General features: G+C 40.9%; 3 protein-coding genes across 3 annotated transcripts; all 3 read left to right on the top strand.

Moving 5' to 3' along the window:
- The first annotated feature begins 494 nt into the window (after positions 1 to 494).
- On the top strand, positions 495 to 2,001 carry LOC118944473 (C-C motif chemokine 13-like). The gene is made up of 3 exons (XM_090223253.1): positions 495 to 628; positions 711 to 828; positions 1,072 to 2,001. The coding sequence occupies exons 1-3, from the start codon at positions 565 to 567 to the stop codon at positions 1,163 to 1,165; spliced, it is 276 nt and encodes a 91-aa protein (XP_090079379.1). The 5' UTR covers positions 495 to 564; the 3' UTR covers positions 1,166 to 2,001.
- Positions 2,002 to 11,763: 9,762 nt separating this feature from the next.
- On the top strand, positions 11,764 to 14,037 carry LOC149971490 (C-C motif chemokine 13-like). Its single transcript, XM_090223252.1, has 3 exons — positions 11,764 to 11,920; positions 12,052 to 12,169; positions 12,413 to 14,037. The coding sequence occupies exons 1-3, from the start codon at positions 11,857 to 11,859 to the stop codon at positions 12,504 to 12,506; spliced, it is 276 nt and encodes a 91-aa protein (XP_090079378.1). The 5' UTR covers positions 11,764 to 11,856; the 3' UTR covers positions 12,507 to 14,037.
- A 4,388-nt stretch (positions 14,038 to 18,425) lies between these two features.
- Positions 18,426 to 20,231, top strand: LOC149971491 (C-C motif chemokine 13-like). Its single transcript, XM_090223250.1, has 3 exons — positions 18,426 to 18,921; positions 19,084 to 19,201; positions 19,445 to 20,231. The coding sequence occupies exons 1-3, from the start codon at positions 18,858 to 18,860 to the stop codon at positions 19,578 to 19,580; spliced, it is 318 nt and encodes a 105-aa protein (XP_090079376.1). The 5' UTR covers positions 18,426 to 18,857; the 3' UTR covers positions 19,581 to 20,231.

Raw genomic sequence — 20,231 nt, forward strand, 5'->3', positions numbered from 1 at the left:
GAACCAGACCAGAACTTCAGAGACCGGAGCATAAGAGACCGGAGCATAAGAGACCGGAGCATCAGAGACCGGAGCATCAGAGACCGGAGCATCAGAGACCGGAGCATCAGAGACCGGAGCATCAGAGACCGGAGCATCAGAGACCGGAGCATCAGAGACCGGAGCATCAGAGACCGGAGCATCAGAGACCGGAGCATCAGAGACCGGAGCATCAGAGACCGGAGCATCAGAGACCGGAGCATCAGAGACCGGAGCATCAGAGACCGGAGCATCAGAGACCGGAGCATCAGAGACCGGAGCATCAGAGACCGGAGCATCAGAGACCGGAGCATCAGAGACCGGAGCATCAGAGACCGGAGCATCAGAGACCGGAGCATCAGAGACCGGAGCATCAGAGACCGGAGCATCAGAGACCGGAGCATCAGAGACCGGAGCATCAGAGACCGGAGCATCAGAGACCGGAGCATCAGAGACCGGAGCATCAGAGACCGGAGCATCAGAGACCACAACATCAGAGAACATCTCAGACAATACAATCTTCAGCATCTCAACCATCTCTGAACCATGAAGACCCTGACTGCTCTACTCCTGCTGGGACTGCTCTGCTCCCTGCATACGACATCTGCAGGTGTGTGTGTGTGTGTAGCAATGCTGTGTAATACGCTGTTGGAGACCTGGAGATCTTTATGTTAACTGTGGTTTGTTTACAGGTGTCATCGCGTTGGAAATAGCACCTGAATGCTGTATGAAATTCAGCGCGAGGATCCCTCTTCAACAAGTAGTTTCTCTCAGAACAACCTCCAGTAGCTGCCCTCGCAAAGCACTGATGTAAGTAAGCATAGTCTACTCTAAACTGTAAACATCTGGGCTAGCCTGGTCCCAGATCTGTTTGTGACTTTACGTCAACTCCTTGTCATGCCAAACAGGACCAGGAGTGACAAGGAGTTGGTATGATAGCACAAACACACCTGGAACCAGGCTACATCCAGGCTACACTGTACAAGACAAGACAGAGCGTTCATATTACAGACTGGATGTTCTGAGAGACAATGTGTTGTGTATCTGTTGCAGTTTTATCACAAAGAAAGGGAAGACATTTTGTGTTGACCCTTCTGAAGCCTGGGTCCAGAGTCATGTGACCAAGATTGAGAGCAGACCACAGTGATGTCATCAACCACCATCACCCCCTAACACCCCAACCCCTTGTTGGTGCACTATAAAGAGAATAGGTTGCCATTAGTGACGCAAACCTTGTCATATGCATGTCTATACCCTATCTGAGATTGGTATAGAGGAAGTTCAGTGTAATGTACTAGGTTAATATCCTATCTGAGATTGGTATAGAGGAGGTTCAATGTAATGTACTAGGTTAATACCCTATCTTAGATTGGTATAGAGGAGGTTCAATGTAATGTACTAGGTTAATATCCTATCTGAGATTGGTATAGAGGTTCAATGTAATGTACTAGGTTAATACCCTATCTGAGATTGGTATAGAGGAGGTTCAATGTAATGTAAAAGGTTAATATCCTATCTGAGATTGGTATAGAGGAGGTTCAATGTAATGTACTAGGTCTATACCCTATCTGAGATTGGTATAGAGGAGGTTCAATGTAATGTACTAGGTTAATACCCTATCTGAGATTGGTATAGAGGAGGTTCAATGTAATGTACTAGGTTAATATCCTATCTGAGATTGGTATGGAGGAGGTTCAATGTAATGTAGTAGGTTAATACCCTATCTGAGATTGGTATAGAGGAGGTTCAATGTAATGTACTAGGTTAATACCCTATCTGAGATTGGTATAGAGGAGGTTCAATGTAATGTACTAGGTTAATATCCTATCTGAGATTGGTATAGAGGAGGTTCAATGTAATGTACTAGGTTAATACCCTATCTGAGATTGGTATAGAGGAGGTTCAATGTAATGTACTAGGTCTAGGATATACTAATTGTTTATTTTTCAATAACTGTAAACAAATTTGATATATCCTGTGAAAGAGTGGTTCATGTTATTCAATTCATGAATTTACAGATATTAATTTTTTGAAACTAGATATTCTAGGTCTATTCTACTGATATAGATATTGATGGGTTGTAACTAGGTCTATTCTACTGATATAGATATTAATGGGTTGTAACTAGGTCTATTCTACTGATATATATATTGATGGGTTGTAACTAGGTCTATTCTACTATACTGATATAGATATTGATGGGTTGTAACTAGGTCTATTCTACTATACTGATATAGATATTGATGGGTTGTAACTAGGTCTATTCTACTGATATATATATTGATGGGTTGTAACTAGGTCTATTCTACTATACTGATATAGATATTGATGGGTTGTAACTAGGTCTATTCTACTGATATAGATATTGATGGGTTGTAACTAGGTCTATTCTACTGATATAGATATTGATGGGTTGTAACTAGGTCTATTCTACTGATATAGATATTAATGGGTTGTAACTAGGTCTATTCTACTGATATAGATATTGATGGGTTGTAACTAGGTCTATTCTACTGATATAGATATTAATGGGTTGTAACTAGGTCTATTCTACTGATATAGATATTGATGGGTTGTAACTAGGTCTATTCTACTGATATAGATATTAATGGGTTGTAACTAGGTCTATTCTACTGATATAGATATTGATGGGTTGTAACTAGGTCTATTCTACTGATATAGATATTAATGGGCTGTAACTAGGTCTATTCTACTGATATAGATATTGATGGGTTGTAACTAGGTCTATTCTACTGATATAGATATTGATGGGTTGTAACTAGGTCTATTCTACTGATATAGATATTAATGTGTTGTAACTAGGTCTATTCTACTGATATAGATATTAATGGGTTGTAACTAGGTCTATTCTACTGATATAGATATTGATGGGTTGTAACTAGGTCTATTCTACTGATATAGATATTGATGGGTTGTAACTAGGTCTATTCTACTGATATAGATATTGATGGGTTGTAACTAGGTCTATTCTACTGATATAGATATTGATGGGTTGTAACTAGGTCTATTCTACTGATATAGATATTGATGGGTTGTAACTAGGTCTATTCTACTGATATAGATATTAATGGATTGTAACTAGGTCTATTCTACTGATATAGATATTAATGGGTTGTAACTAGGTCTATTCTACTGATATAGATATTAATGGGTTGTAACTAGGTCTATTCTACTGATATAGATATTGATGGGTTGTAACTAGGTCTATTCTACTGATATAGATATTAATGGGTTGTAACTAGGTCTATTCTACTGATATAGATATTAATGGGTTGTAACTAGGTCTATTCTACTGATATAGATATTGATGGGTTGTAACTAGGTCTATTCTACTGATATAGATATTGATGGGTTGTAACTAGGTCTATTCTACTGATATAGATATTGATGGGTTGTAACTAGGTCTATTCTACTGATATAGATATTGATGGGTTGTAACTAGGTCTATTCTACTGATATAGATATTAATGGGTTGTAACTAGGTCTATTCTACTGATATATATATTAATGGGTTGTAACTAGGTCTATTCTACTATACTGATATAGATATTAATGGGTTGTAACTAGGTCTATTCTACTGATATAGATATTAATGGGTTGTAACTAGGTCTATTCTACTGATATAGATATTGATGGGTTGTAACTAGGTCTATTCTACTGATATAGATATTAATGGGTTGTAACTAGGTCTATTCTACTGATATAGATATTAATGGGTTGTAACTAGGTCTATTCTACTGATATAGATATTGATGGGTTGTAACTAGGTCTATTCTACTGATATATATATTAATGGGTTGTAACTAGGTCTATTCTACTGATATAGATATTAATGGGTTGTAACTAGGTCTATTCTACTGATATAGATATTAATGGGTTGTAACTAGGTCTATTCTACTGATATATATATTAATGGGTTGTAACTAGGTCTATTCTACTGATATAGATATTGATGGGTTGTAACTAGGTCTATTCTACTATACTGATATAGATATTGATGGGTTGTAACTAGGTCTATTCTACTGATATAGATATTGATGGGTTGTAACTAGGTCTATTCTACTATACTGATATAGATATTGATGGGTTGTAACTAGGTCTATTCTACTGATATAGATATTAATGGGTTGTAACTAGGTCTATTCTACTGATATAGATATTAATGGGTTGTAACTAGGTCTATTCTACTGATATAGATATTAATGGGTTGTAACTAGGTCTATTCTACTATACTGATATAGATATTGATGGGTTGTAACTAGGTCTATTCTACTGATATATATATTAATGGGTTGTAACTAGGTCTATTCTACTATACTGATATAGATATTGATGGGTTGTAACTAGGTCTATTCTACTGATATAGATATTAATGGGTTGTAACTAGGTCTATTCTACTATACTGATATAGATATTAATGGGTTGTAACTAGGTCTATTCTACTGATATAGATATTGATGGGTTGTAACTAGGTCTATTCTACTGATATAGATATTAATGGGTTGTAACTAGGTCTATTCTACTGATATAGATATTAATGGGTTGTAACTAGGTCTATTCTACTGATATAGATATTAATGGGTTGTAACTAGGTCTATTCTACTGATATAGATATTAATGGGTTGTAACTAGGTCTATTCTACTGATATAGATATTGATGGGTTGTAACTAGGTCTATTCTACTGATATAGATATTGATGGGTTGTAACTAGGTCTATTCTACTGATATAGATATTGATGGGTTGTAACTAGGTCTATTCTACTGATATATATATTAATGGGTTGTAACTAGGTCTATTCTACTGATATAGATATTAATGGGTTGTAACTAGGTCTATTCTACTGATATAGATATTAATGGGTTGTAACTAGGTCTATTCTACTGATATAGATATTAATGGGTTGTAACTAGGTCTATTCAACTGATGTAGATATTGTATTTTTCTACTATACTGTCAACTGTTGGTCATCTGTTGTTTTTTTAATAAATGAAGACTTCTGAAGAATTCTATGATATTCATTCTAGTGTTAGATATAAGTGCCTTTAAACGGGGTACGGTAGTAGGTGTCAAGGGCACCGGTCTGACTTTGTCAAGGACTGCCACGCTGTTGGATTTTCCTTGCTCAAAGGTTTCCTGTGTGTATCATGAATGGTCCAACGAACATCCAGCCAACTTCACACAACTGTGGGAAAAATTGGAGTCAACATGTGGAATGCTTTCAACACAATGTTTTCCTCAAACCGCTCCACAATAATCTCCAACACTGCTGGGATTTTCATGCTCAACAGTTTCCTGTGTGTATCAACAATGGTCCACCATCCACATCACACAACTGTGGGAAACATAGGAGTCAACATGGACCAGTATCCCTGTGGGAAGCATAGGACCAGTATCCCTGTGGGAAACATAGGAGTCAACATGGGCCAGTATCCCTGTGGGAAGCATAAGAGTCAACATGGACCAGTATCCCTGTGGGAAGCATAAGAGTCAACATGGGCCAGTATCCCTGTGGGAAACATAGGACCAGTATCCCTGTGGGAAACATAGGAGTCAACATGGGCCAGTATCCCTGTGGGAAGCATAAGAGTCAACATGGACCAGTATCCCTGTGGGAAGCATAAGAGTCAACATGGGCCAGTATCCCTGTGGGAAGCATAGGACCAGTATCCCTGTAGGAAATATAGGAGTCAACATGGGCCAGTATCCCTGTGGGAAGCATAAGAGTCAACATGGACCAGTATCCCTGTGGGAAACATAGGAGTCAACATGGACCAGTATCCCTGTGGGAAGCATAGGACCAGTATCCCTGTGGGAAGCATAGGAGTCAACATGGGCCAGTATCCCTGTGGGAAACATAAGAGTCAACATGGACCAGTATCCCTGTGGGAAACATAAGAGTCAACATGGGCCAGTATCCCTGTGGGAAACATAAGAGTCAACATGGGCCAGTATCCCTGTGGGAAACATAAGAGTCAACATGGACCAGTATCCCTGTGGGAAGCATAAGAGTCAACATGGACCAGTATCCCTGTGGGAAGCATAAGAGTCAACATGGGCCAGTATCCCTGTGGGAAGCATAGGACCAGTATCCCTGTGGGAAACATAGGAGTCAACATGGGCCAGTATCCCTGTGGGAAGCATAAGAGTCAACATGGACCAGTATCCCTGTGGGAAGCATAAGAGTCAACATGGGCCAGTATCCCTGTGGGAAACATAGGAGTCAACATGGACCAGTATCCCTGTGGGAAACATAAGAGTCAACATGGGCCAGTATCCCTGTGGGAAACATAGGACTCAAAATGGACCAGTATCCCTGTGGGAAGCATAGGACCAGTATCCCTGTGGGAAGCATAGGAGTCAACATGGGCCAGTATCCCTGTGGGAAACATAGGAGTCAACATGGACCAGTATCCCTGTGGGAAGCATAGGACCAGTATCCCTGTGGGAAGCATAGGAGTCAACATGGGCCAGTATCCCTGTGGGAAACATAAGAGTCAACATGGACCAGTATCCCTGTGGGAAACATAGGAGTCAACATGGACCAGTATCCCTGTGGGAAGCATAGGAGTCAACATGGGCCAGTATCCCTGTGGGAAGCATAAGAGTCTACATGGACCAGTGTCCCTGTGGGAAACATAGGAGTCAACATGGGCCAGTATCCCTGTGGGAAGCATAGGAGTCAACATGGACCAGTATCCCAGTGGGATGCATAAGAGTCAACATGGGCCAGTATCCCTGTGGGAAACATAAGAGTCAACATGGGCCAGTATCCCTGTGGGAAGCATAAGAGTCAACATGGACCAGTATCCCAGTGGGATGCATAAGAGTCAACATGGGCCAGTATCCCTGTGGGAAACATAAGAGTCAACATGGGCCAGTATCCCTGTGGGAAACATAGGAGTCAACATGGACCAGTATCCCTGTGGGAAGCATAAGAGTCAACATGGGCCAGTATCCCTGAGGGAAGCATAAGAGTCAACATGGGCCAGTATCCCTGTGGGAAACATAGGAGTCAAAATGGACCAGTATCCCTGTGGGAAACATAAGAGTCAACATGGGCCAGTATCCCTGTGGGAAACATAAGAGTCAACATGGGCCAGTATCCCTGTGGGAAACATAGGAGTCAACATGGACCAGTATCCCTGTGGGAAACATAGGAGTCAACATGGGCCAGTATCCCTGTGGGAAACATAGGAGTCAACATGGGCCAGTATCCCTGTGGGAAACATAGGAGTCAACATGGGCCAGTATCCCTGTGGGAAACATAGGAGTCAACATGGGCCAGTATCCCTGTGGGAAGCATAGGAGTCAACATGGACCAGTATCCCAGTGGGATGCATAAGAGTCAACATGGGCCAGTATCCCTGTGGGAAACACAGGAGTCAACATGGACCAGTATCCCTGTGGGAAACATAGGAGTCAACATGGGCCAGTATCCCTGTGGGAAACATAGGAGTCAACATGGGCCAGTATCCCTGTGGGATGCATAAGAGTCAACATGGGCCAGTATCCCTGTGGGATGCATAAGAGTCAACATGGGCCAGTATCCCTGTGGGAAGCATAAGAGTCAACATGGGCCAGTATCCCTGTGGGAAACATAGGAGTCAACATGGGCCAGTATCCCTGTGGGAAACATTGGAGTCAACATGGGCCAGTATCCCTGTGGGAAGCATAAGAGTCAACATGGGCCAGTATCCCTGTGGGAAACATAGGAGTCAACATGGGCCAGTATCCCTGTGGGAAACATAGGAGTCAACATGGGCCAGTATCCCTGTGGGAAACATTGGAGTCAACATGGACCAGTATCCCTGAGGGAAGCATAAGAGTCAACATGGACCAGTATAAACATAAGAGTCAACATGGGCCAGTATCCCTGTGGGAAGCATAAGAGTCAACATGGGCCAGTATCCCTGTGGGAAACATAGGAGTCAACATGGGCCAGTATCCCTGTGGGATGCATAAGAGTCAACATGGGCCAGTATCCCTGTGGGAAACATAGGAGTCAACATGGACCAGTATCCCTGTGGGAAGCATAAGAGTCAACATGGGCCAGTATCCCTGTGGGAAGCATAAGAGTCAACATGGGCCAGTATCCCTGTGGGATGCATAAGAGTCAACATGGGCCAGTATCCCTGTGGGAAACATAAGAGTCAACATGGACCAGTATCCCTGTGGGAAGCATAAGAGTCAACATGGGCCAGTATCCCTGTGGGATGCTATGGACACCTAGTGTTCATGTCGAGGCTGTTCTGAAGGAAGAACAGTATTAGAGAGGTGTTCTTAATGTTTTGTACACTCAGTGTGTCTCCTTTTTGTGGAGATCATTATTTGTTTTAAACTTTACATTGTTCAACTTTGCCAAAAAGAACACTAAGGAGCACTCAGTTCTATTCCAGAACCCAGGTAAAGAACACTAAGGAGCACTCAGTTCTATTCCAGAACCCAGGTAAAGAACACCAAGGAGCACTCAGTTCTATTCCAGAACCCAGGTAAAGAACACTAAGGAGCACTCAGTTATATTCCAGAACCCAGGTAAAGAACACTAAGGAGCACTCAGTTCTATTCCAGAACCCAGGTAAATAACACCAAGGAGCACTGAGTTCTATTCCAGAACACACGTAAAGAACACTAAGGAGGACTCAGTTATATTCCAGAACCCAGGTAAAGAACACCAAGGAGCACTCAGTTCTATTCCAGAACACAGGTAAAGAACACCAAGGAGCACTCAGTTCTATTCCAGAACCCAGGTAAAGAACACCAAGGAGGACTCAGTTCTATTCCAGAACACAGGTAAAGAACACCAAGGAGCACTCAGTTCTATTCCAGAACACAGGTAAAGAACACTAAGGAGCACTCAGTTCTATTCCAGAACACAGGTAAAGAACACTAAGGAGGACTCAGTTCTATTCCAGAACCCAGGTAAAGAACACCAAGGAGCACTCAGTTCTATTCCAGAACCCAGGTAAAGAACACTAAGGAGGACTCAGTTCTATCCCAGAACACAGGTAAAGAACACCAAGGAGCACTCAGTTCTATTCCAGAACACAGGTAAAGAACACCAAGGAGGACTCAGTTCTACTCCAGAACCCAGGTAAAGAACACCAAGGAGCACTCAGTTCTATTCCAGAACCCAGGTAAAGAACACCAAGGAGCACTCAGTTCTACTCCAGAACACAGGTAAAGAACACCAAGGAGCACTCAGTTCTATTCCAGAACACAGGTAAAGAACACCAAGGAGCACTCAGTTCTACTCTAGAACCCAGGTAAAGAACACCAAGGAGCACTCAGTTATATTCCAGAACCCAGGTAAAGAACACCAAGGAGCACTCAGTTATATTCCAGAACCCAGGTAAAGAACACCAAGGAGCACTCAGTTATATTCCAGAACCCAGGTAAAGAACACTAAGGAGCACTCAGTTATATTCCAGAACCCAGGTAAAGAACACCAAGGAGCACTCAGTTCTACTCTAGAAGTCAGTTAAAGAACACTAAGGAGCACTCAGTTCTACCCCAGAACACAGGTAAAGAACACTAAGGAGCACTCAGTTCTACCCCAGAACACAGGTAAAGAACACCAAGGAGGACTCAGTTCTATTCCAGAACCCAGGTAAAGAACACCAAGGAGCACTCAGTTCTACTCCAGAACACAGGTAAAGAACACCAAGGAGCACTCAGTTCTACTCCAGAACACAGCTAAAGAACACCAAGGAGCACTCAGTTCTATTCCAGAACACAGGTAAAGAACACCAAGGAGCACTCAGTTCTATTCCAGAACACAGGTAAAGAACATCAAGGAGCACTCAGTTCTATTCCAGAACACACGTAAAGAACACCAAGGAGCACTCAGTTCTATTCCAGAACACACGTAAAGAACACCAAGGAGCACTGAGTTCTATTCCAGAACACAGGTAAATAACACCAAGGAAAACTCAGTTATATTCCAGAACACAGGTAAAGAACACCAAGGAGCACTCAGTTCTATTCCAGAACAGATAAAGAACACTAAGAATCTAAAGAAGCTAAAACTCCCAAGTGCCAATGGAGGTTCAGACCAGTCAGACCAGATAGAAATGTATCTTCCAGGCTGTATCACAACCGGCCGTGATTGAGAGTCCCATAGGGCGGCGCACAACTGGCCCAACGTCTGGGCAGAGGAACACACCCTTATGTAAAGGGACAGGCCGCTGAGATAATATGCTACCATGGCAACCTTAATACATACCGTCAGGCAGCCAAAGCTGACCAATCACGGCAGATTCCTCCTTTCCTATGTTTGACAAGGCATATGCGTGATCAGCTTTAGAGGAGAAAGGTGGTGTTGTTGACGTGCCTTGGATAGGTATAGATTAGAACTCACCTGGGCTGCGTTCAGTAGGACACTACGTTGTGGAATTGTGTCAGGTCTATTCAAAGCATTTCTATCTGCTGAACGCAGCCCTGCTGAAGTTAGACTTTTGTAGACTGCATTTTAATCATCACTCTCTTATCATTTGTATTGCATGAATGTTGAACAATTTATGTTCTGGAAATAATCTGGGATTCACAGATTATTTATTAAAACAACACTTTGAAACTGACGTCGTCTAACACTTTCTATAATTTACATTTTGGAATGTATTAGACACTGATCTGAGAAGGGTTCATATTTTAATATTTAGGTATTTAGATTTCTACAGATCAACCAATCAGAAATCAATACATCAACAACAAACATGAACATAAACATTTAAATATAAACGGTTTATTCTCTTTAATATGGTATTTGTTCTATCCATAGCAGAAAAGAGCCTCCATGCCACTCAGTGCTATTATAGATCTGACCCCAGGCCAGTGCAGCTCTATACTGACCAACACACATCTCACAGCACAACACCAGTGCCAAACTGACCTGGAGTCAGTCTCTGTATCACATCTGACATCAGCTTATTTGAAAACAGGGGAGTTGAGCTGGGTGGGGTGGGGAGCGGGCAGGGATTTCGGGGGGCAGTTCTAGGAGGCAATATCACACCTCATAGCTTGGATCCGATACGTTGTGTGTGACTGGGGCCAAGCAATGCTAGAACCCACGTTGTGAAAGATTTAGGTTTTATCCAAGAGTGTTGTGTGTGTTGCAAGTTGACTTCTTGCTCCAGTATGGCTGTAGACTTGGAGGCAGATCGTTTCTGCATGAATGTTATTTTACATAATGTGCCTTCCTCTGACACCTAACGGACCAAAAGCTGTGATCTTTAGCCCACAACCTAACAGGTCTATAACTCTGAACTTTAACCAACAACCTAACAGGTCTATAACTCTGTTCATTAACCAACAACTTAACAGGTCTGTAACTCTGTGAACTTTAACCAACAACCTAACAGGTCTATAACTCTGAACATTAACCAACAACCTAACAGGTCGATAACTCTGAACATTAACCAACAACCTAACAGGTCTGTAACTCTGTGAACTTTAACCAACAACCTAACAGGTCTGTAACTCTGTGAACTTTAACCAACAACCTAACAGGTCTATAACTCTGAACATTAACCAACAAACTATTTTGATACCTTTCAAGAATGTCAGAACCAATGCATAATGTACATATGAATGCTGAGCAAGCAATTCTACACAAGTTGTTATTGTCAGCAATGAAGAAGTGAGTCCACTTTTTACCAGGGAAGAGGAACAGAAATTGAGGGAAGGGCTTTTCATGGTTGAGTTGTTATGTAATAGCTGTTTATATATAATGAGAGAACAGAACTCAGACATAGAAGACCAGAACATCAGAGAACATCTCAGACAATACAATCTTCAGCATCTCAACCATCTCTGAACCATGAAGACCCTGACTGCTCTACTCCTCCTGGGACTGCTCTGCTCCCTGCATATGACGTCTGCAGGTGTGTGTGTGTGTGTGTGTGTGTGTGTGTGTGTGTGTGTGTGTGTGTGTTGGGGAGTGGATGACTACCCATATTGTGTAATACGCTGGAGCTCTTCATGTTAACTGTGGTTTATGATAATTTGTTTACAGATGTCATTAAGTTGGAAACGTCAACTGACTGCTGTCTAAAGTTCAGCCCGAGGATCCCTCTTCAACAAGTAGTTTCTCTCAGAACAACCTCCAGTAGCTGCCCTCGCAAAGCACTGATGTAAGTAAGCATAGTCTACTCTAAACTGTCAACATCTGGGCTAGCCTGGTCCCAGATCTGTTTGTGACTTCACGTCAACTCCTTGTCATGCCAAACAGGACCAGGAGTGACAAGGAGTTGGTATGATAGCACAAACACACCTGGAACCAGGCTACATCCAGGCTACACTGTACAAGACAAGATGGAGCATTCATATTACAGACTGGATGCTCTGAGAGACAATGTGTTGTGTATCTGTTGCAGTTTCACCACAAAGAAAGGGAAGACATTTTGTGTTGACCCTTCTGAAGCCTGGGTCCAGAGTCATGTGACCAAGATTGAGAGCAGACCACAGTGATGTCATCAACCACCATCACCCCCTAACACCCCAACCCCTTGTTGGTGCACTATAAAGGGAATAGGTTGCCATTTGTGACGTAAACCTTGTCATGCATGTCAATACCCTATCTGAGATTGGTATGGATTAGGTTCAATGTAATGTACTAGGTTAATATCCTATCTGAGATTGGTATAGAGGAGGTTCAATGTAATGTACTAGGTTAATATCCTATCTGAGATTGGTATAGAGGAGGTTCAATGTAATGTACTAGGTTAATACCCTATCTGAGATTGGTATGGATTAGGTTCAATGTAATGTATTAGGTTAATATCCTATCTGAGATTGGTATGGATTAGGTTCAATGTAATGTACTAGGTTAATATCCTATCTGAGATTGGTATAGAGGAGGTTCAATGTAATGTACTAGGTTAATACCCTGTCTGAGATTGGTATAGAGGAGGTTCAGTGTAATGTACTAGGTTAATACCCTATCTGAGATTGGTATAGAGGAGGTTCAATGTAATGTACTAGGTTAATACCCTATCTGAGATTGGTATGGATTAGGTTCAATGTAATGTACTAGGTTAATACCCTATCTGAGATTGGTATAGAGGAGGTTCAATGTAATGTACTAGGTCAATACCCTATCTGAGATTGGTATGGATTAGGTTCAATGTAATGTACTAGGTTAATACCCTATCTGAGATTGGTATAGAGGAGGTTCAGTGTAATGTACTAGGTTAATACCCTATCTGAGATTGGTATAGAGGAGGTTCAGTGTAATGTACTAGGTTAATACCCTATCTGAGATTGGTATAGAGGAGGTTCAGTGTAATGTACTAGGTTAATACCCTATCTGAGATTGGTATAGAGGAGGTTCAATGTAATGTACTAGGTTAATATCCTATCTGAGACTGGTATAGAGGAGGTTCAATGTAATGTACTAGGTTAATATCCTATCTGAGATTGGTATGGATTAGGTTCAATGTAATGTACTAGGTTAATATCCTATCTGAGACTGGTATAGAGGAGGTTCAATGTAATGTACTAGGTTAATACCCTATCTGAGACTGGTATAGAGGAGGTTCAATGTAATGTACTAGGTTAATATCCTATCTGAGATTGGTATAGAGGAGGTTCAATGTAATGTACTAGGTTAATATCCTATCTGAGACTGGTATAGAGGAGGTTCAATGTAATGTACTAGGTCTAGATTAAACTAATTGTTTATTTTTCAATAACTGTAAACAAATTTGATATATCCTGTGAAAGAGTGGTTCATGTTATTCAATTCATGAATTTACAGATATTAATTTTTTGAAACTAGATATTCTAGGTCTATTCTACTATACTGATATAGATATTGATGGGTTGTAACTAGGTCTATTCTACTGATATAGATATTAATGGGTTGTAACTAGGTCTATTCTACTGATATAGATATTGATGGGTTGTAACTAGGTCTATTCTACTAACACAGATATTGTATTTTTCTACGATTCTTTCAACCGTTCTGTCGTTTTATTAATAAATGACGGCTTCTGAAGAATTCTCTGATATTAATTTTAACATTCGGTTTTAGTGCCTCTAAAGGGGGTATGATGGAGGGTGCCAAGCGCACCGGTTAGAGTGCGTCAAGAACTGCCACTCTGCTGGATTTTCCATGCTCAACAGTTTCCTGTGTGTATCATGAATGGTCCACTACACCAAAGGACATCCAGCCAACTTGACACAACTGTGGGAAGCATTGGAGTCGACATGTGGAGGCGTTGTGGTGCCCTCTTCACGACAGATAAATAAATATTGAAGTATTGTGTTTTACATAATGGCGCTGCCAGTCCACCAGGTGGCGACGCTCAAACATTCTTTGGGGAGAACTCTGTGTGTTACCTCCTCTCTGTCCATCATGTTGCATTGGATCCACTTATTGCATTGGATCCACTTATTGCATTGGATCCACTTATTGCATTGGATCCACTTATTGCATTTGATCCACTTATTGCCTTGGTGTCTGTGTTGGAGATGGTCTGTTCATTCAGCACTGGATCTGAGGGACACAGAACATGGTAGTCAGGAGACCATCTCTTTCCAATTCACTCTTCATCAGTACAGATCAAAGTTTCAAGGGATGGTGAGAGATTCCCTCTTCATCAGTACAGATCAAAGTTTAAAGGGACAGTGAGAGATTCACTCTTCATCAGTACAGATCAAAGTTTAAAGGGAGGGTGAGAGATTCACTCTTCATCAGTACAGATCAAAGTTTAAAGGGACAGTGAGAGATTCACTCTTCATCAGTACAGATCAAAGTTTAAAGGGAGGGTGAGAGATTCACTCTTCATCAGTACAGGTCAGTTTAAAGGGATGGTGAGAGATTCACTCTTCATCAGTACAGGTCAGTTTAAAGGGATGGTGAGAGATTTCTACAATAAAGTTATGTTACAGTCAGATGAAAAAGGCTTAAAGGGATACTTCTGGATTTTTGCATTAATGTCCTTTATCTACTGCAGGCATGCTAGCAGATACCCATAGACTTGCAGTCATTGTGCTAACGCTAATTAGCATTGGCTCGTGAAACTACCTCTAACTTCCTTCATACTGGACACAGAAACGTAAAAATAGTATCTACAAATTCAACTGACTATGGAGAAGTACAGTGTCTTGCAAAAGTATTCATCCCCCTTGGTGTTTTTCCTATTTTGTTGCATTACAACCTGTAATTTAAATATATTTAAATGTTGATTTCATGTAATGGACATACACAAAATAGTCCAAATTGGTTTAATAAAATTTAAAAAAGAACTTGTTTCAAGATTTTCCAAAAAATAAAAAACAGGATTCTGGTGCGTTCATATATATTCACCCCCGTTGCTATTTATCCCCTAAATAAGATCTGATGCAACCAATTACCTTCAGAAGTCACATAATTAGTCAAATAAAGTCCAACAAAGCCCTTTGAAATGAAATTAATTCAGAGAGAGAGAGATAGAGAGATAGAGAGAGAGAGAGAGAGAGAGAGAGAGAGAGAGAGAGAGAGAGAGAGAAATTGTATCATTATAATGCCTTAAAGTTACTCAGAAAACATGTTACATTGTATCAGAAAGTCAACCAAGTTGTTACTATCATAAATATATTTTTTTACAAGAGAAATAGTTATGTTTCTCACAGGTCAGATGCCTCAGATCATTTAAAGACTTCATACTGGCAGCGTACAAAATAAAACTATTATGCCATCACACAACAGAACACTACAACTGGAACAACACTCTCAGAAACAGTTGCACACAAAGAAATGGTCAAACCACATTATAAAATACCCTGTTTCTTAATGAACATGTTTGTTATTTACGTGCCAGTTCAGTTACTGTCAGTCCCTCCCTGTTTCCACCAGTAACTCTGTGCAGAACTGTGAACTCTGGCTTCAAGTTATTACAAACATTTTGAGAATGACAATGAGAGAAGAGTGCTGCAGTGTTTGTACTTAGAAAACCTGCAGTCATTTGCATCATACAAAGTTCTGGTGACAGAACGGGGAAGTGAGAGTTAATTAAAAAGAGACGTCTCTCTTTACTTGAATCTTTCTGATCTGAACTGAAACAGGATACTTGGTTCAGTGCGTGTGTCAGCTAAATATGTATCTTCTACTGAACCCTAATAAATTATATAGATAGAGAGACATGGGTCAGTCAGTACAATTATATAGACAGATGGGTCAGTCAGTATGATTGTAGTCAGATGGATCAGTCAGTATGATTGTATAACAGATGGGTCAGTCAGTACAATTATATAGATAGAGAGACATGGGTCAGTCAGTACAATTATATAGACAGATGGGTCAGTCAGTACAATTATATAGACAGATGGGTCAGTCAGTATGATTGTATAAACAGATGGGTATGTCAGTATGATTGTATAGACAGATGGGTCGGTCAGTATGATTGTAGAGCCAGATGGGTCAGTCAGTATGATTGTAGAGCCAGATGGGTCAGTCAGTATGATTGTATAACAGATGGGTCAGTCAGTATGATTGTATAGACAGATGGGTCAGTCAGTATGATTGTAGAGCCAGATGGGTCAGTCAGTATGCTTGTAGAGCCAGATGGGTCAGTCAGTATGATTGTATAACAGATGGGTCAGTCAGTATGATTGCATATCAGGCCTACAGGAAGTCTTCTGTCATTTTGAATACAAAACATAATGGAATCATTTTTCTAGAATTTCTTGAAATTATATTTTACAGTAAAAGGCTGTTTCTGCTGAGTGTGAAGTGAGTGTGAGTGTGGGTAGAGATAGAGTAGAGAGATAGAGTATACAGTAGTTTAGGGAAGTTGGTGTGAGTGTGGGGAGAGATACAGAGTCTACAGGAGTCTAGTGAAGTTGGTGTGAGTCTAGGGAGAGATACAGTCTACTGTAGTCTAGTGAAGTTGGTGTGAGTGTGGGGAGAGATACAGAGTCTACAGGAGTCTAGTGAAGTTGGTGTGAGTGTAGGGAGAGATACAGTCTACTGTATTCTAGTGAAGTTGGTGTGAGTGTGGGGAGAGATACAGAGTCTACAGGAGTCTAGTGAAGTTGGTGTGAGTGTGGGGAGAGATACAGTAGTCTAGTGAAGTTGGTGTGAGTGTGGGGAGAGTACAGTAGTCTAGTGAAGTTGGTGTGAGTGTGGGGAGAGATACAGAGTCTACTGTAGTCTAGTGAAGTTGGTGTGAGTGTGGGGAGAGTACAGTAGTCTAGTGAAGTTGGTGTGAGTGTGGGGAGAGTACAGTAGTCTAGTGAAGTTGGTGTGAGTGTGGGGAGAGATACAGAGTCTACTGTAGTCTAGTGAAGTTGGTGTGAGTGTGGAGAGAGTTAGAGAGTCTACAGGAGTCTAGTGAAGTTGGTGTTAGTGTAGGAAGAGATACAGAGTCTACTGTAGTCTAGTGAAGTTGGTGTGAGTGTAGGGAGAGTACAGTAGTCTAGTGAAGTTGGTGTGAGTGTGGGGAGAGTACAGTAGTCTAGTGAAGTTGGTGTGAGTGTGGGGAGAGATACAGAGTCTACTGTAGTCTAGTGAAGTTGGTGTGAGTGTGGGGAGAGTACAGTAGTCTAGTGAAGTTGGTGTGAGTGTGGGGAGAGATACAGGAGTCTTGTCCGGTCCATAACTGCCCATAGTATATCAAAACATTTCCTGTCCTTGTTTTTGTGAAAAGCTAGGGATGGGTTTGGATAAATGTAACCACTCTCAAATTCATAGACAGAGCTACGGATGGAAGGACTGACCATCCACGATGTCAACATTATAGTTTTAACCACCTTCTCAGGATATACAGTGGGTGTTTACATTTCCTATGTTTTAAATTATAGTAAAATAAGCTTATATTCTGGGTTCTGATGGGGTATGACAGTTCAACTAAACTCAAGAAGCATTTAGAAGTTATATTCATCAAGAATCAATGCGTGTATATCATTAATTAATTAGTTCAATAATGGATATAGCAACTGTAGAATGTTTTTGTTATAAACTCGACCAGGGATCAAACCACCAACCGTCCAAACTGAGGGAAGACACAAACCACACCCCACTAAATCTGAGATGAATTGATTGAAAAATATTCTATGATTTAATTTCACTATGATGTAAAGGTTAACAGTATACTACAGGTTTTTAATCAAAATACACACATCCTAAAATCTGCAATTAAATGTTGAAAGACACATAGTTGATTTCAAGAATTACTTACAAACTAGTTGGTTATGATGTAGAGAATTTTATTTAATCTGAACAGTTGTTGTATTTGATGTAATGTATCATATAGTATATAGTCCACTTTAATATCCTTCCATTGATATGCAAATCTCCAGTAAATGTATTCTGAGTATTTCAGAAAATAGCAGCGCTGCTGAACATCCTGGAGGAAACAGAGTTACAGAGAATTGAGGAAGAGGAACCTGAAGGGCAGAATGTTCGTTCTTAGAAAGATATTCAGAGTGAATGAGGGTATAAAGGGGAGATTCCCCCGTCAATTGTTAATGGGTCTGATGGACCAGCTCTCTGTATAAAAGACAGGTCAGATCAGACCTCAGACATAGAACCAGAGCATCAGCTAGACTTCTGACACAGAACCAGACCAGAGCATCAGAGACCAGAACATCAGAGACCAGAACATCAGAGACCAGAACATCAGAGACCACAACATCAGAGACCAGAACATCAGAGACCAGAACATCAGAGACCACAACATCAGAGACCAGAACATCAGAGACCAGAACATCAGAGACCAGAACATCAGAGACCAGAACATCAGAGACCAGAACATTAGAGACCACAACATCAGAGACCACAACATCAGAGAACGTCTCAGACAATACAATCTTCAGCATCTCAGCCATCTCTGAACCATGAAGACCCTGACTGCTCTACTCCTCCTGGGACTGCTCTGCTCCCTGCATACGACGTCTGCAGGTGTGTGTTTGTGTGTGTGTGTGTGTGTGTGTGTGTGTGTGTGTGTGTGTGTGTGTGTGTGTGTGTGTGTGTGTGTGTGTGTGTGTGTGTGTGTGTAGCAATGCTGTGTAATACGCTGTTGGAGACCTGGAGATCTTTATGTTAACTGTGGTTTGTTTACAGGTGTCATCGCGTTGGAAATAGCACCTGACTGCTGTATGAAATTCAGCGCGAGGATCCCTCTTCAACAAGTAGTTTCTCTCAGAACAACCTCCAGTAGCTGCCCTCGCAAAGCACTGATGTAAGTAAGCATAGTCTACTGTAAACTGTAAACATCTGGTCTAGCCTGGTCCCAGATCTGTTTGTGACTTCACGTCAACTCCTTGTCATGCCAAACAGGACCAGGAGTGACAAGGAGTTGGTATGATAGCACAAACACACCTGGAACCAGGCTACATCCAGGCTACACTGTACAAGACAAGACAGAGCGTTCATATTACAGACTGGATGTTCTGAGAGACAATGTGTTGTGTATCTGTTGCAGTTTCATCACAAAGAAAGGGAAGACATTTTGTGTTGACCCTTCTGAAACCTGGGTCCAGAGTCATGTGACCAAGATTGAGAGCAGATCGACTACTGCCAAGACGACGATGATGTCATCAACTACCATCACCCCCTAACACCCTAACCCTTGTTGGTGCACTTTAAAGGGAATAGGTTGCCATTAGTGACGCAAACCTTGTCATGCATGTCTATACCCTATCTGAGATTGGTATAGAATAGGTTCAATGTAATGTACTAGGTTAATATCCTATCTGAGATTGGTATGGATTAGGTTCAATGTAATGTACTAGGTTAATACCCTATCTGAGATTGGTATAGAGGAGGTTCAATGTAATGTACTAGGTTAATATCCTATCTGAGATTGGTATGGATTAGGTTCAATGTAATGTACTAGGTTAATACCCTATCTGAGATTGGTATAGAGGAGGTTCAGTGTAATGTACTAGGTTAATATCCTATCTGAGATTGGTATGGATTAGGTTCAATGTAATGTACTAGGTTAATATCCTATCTGAGATTGGTATAGAGGAGGTTCAATGTAATGTACTAGGTTAATATCCTATCTGAGATTGGTATAGAGGAGGTTCAATGTAATGTACTAGGTGAATATCCTATCTGAGATTGGTATAGAGGAGGTTCAGTGTAATGTACTAGGTTTAGGATATACTAATTGTTTATTTTTCTAAAACTGTAAAAATATTTGACATGTAACTATTCAGTAACCTATTTAATATTTTATATTTTGTAAAGCCGTTGAAAATTTCAAA

The sequence above is a fragment of the Oncorhynchus mykiss genome, chromosome 26 (genome assembly GCF_057628025.1).
Source record: "Oncorhynchus mykiss isolate SJ-2025 chromosome 26, ASM5762802v1, whole genome shotgun sequence".
Lineage (NCBI taxonomy): Eukaryota > Metazoa > Chordata > Actinopteri > Salmoniformes > Salmonidae > Oncorhynchus > Oncorhynchus mykiss.

Coding starts and splice junctions, on each gene's coding strand:
- LOC149971490 (XM_090223252.1), top strand. CDS start 11,857: ATGAAGACCCTGACTGCTCTACTCCTCCTGGGACTGCTCTGCTCCCTG. Junction 11,921..12,051: donor CCTGCATATGACGTCTGCAG/GTGTGTGTGTGT, acceptor ATTTGTTTACAG/ATGTCATTAAGTTGGAAACG. Junction 12,170..12,412: donor TGCCCTCGCAAAGCACTGAT/GTAAGTAAGCAT, acceptor TATCTGTTGCAG/TTTCACCACAAAGAAAGGGA.
- LOC149971491 (XM_090223250.1), top strand. CDS start 18,858: ATGAAGACCCTGACTGCTCTACTCCTCCTGGGACTGCTCTGCTCCCTG. Junction 18,922..19,083: donor CCTGCATACGACGTCTGCAG/GTGTGTGTTTGT, acceptor GTTTGTTTACAG/GTGTCATCGCGTTGGAAATA. Junction 19,202..19,444: donor TGCCCTCGCAAAGCACTGAT/GTAAGTAAGCAT, acceptor TATCTGTTGCAG/TTTCATCACAAAGAAAGGGA.
- LOC118944473 (XM_090223253.1), top strand. CDS start 565: ATGAAGACCCTGACTGCTCTACTCCTGCTGGGACTGCTCTGCTCCCTG. Junction 629..710: donor CCTGCATACGACATCTGCAG/GTGTGTGTGTGT, acceptor GTTTGTTTACAG/GTGTCATCGCGTTGGAAATA. Junction 829..1,071: donor TGCCCTCGCAAAGCACTGAT/GTAAGTAAGCAT, acceptor TATCTGTTGCAG/TTTTATCACAAAGAAAGGGA.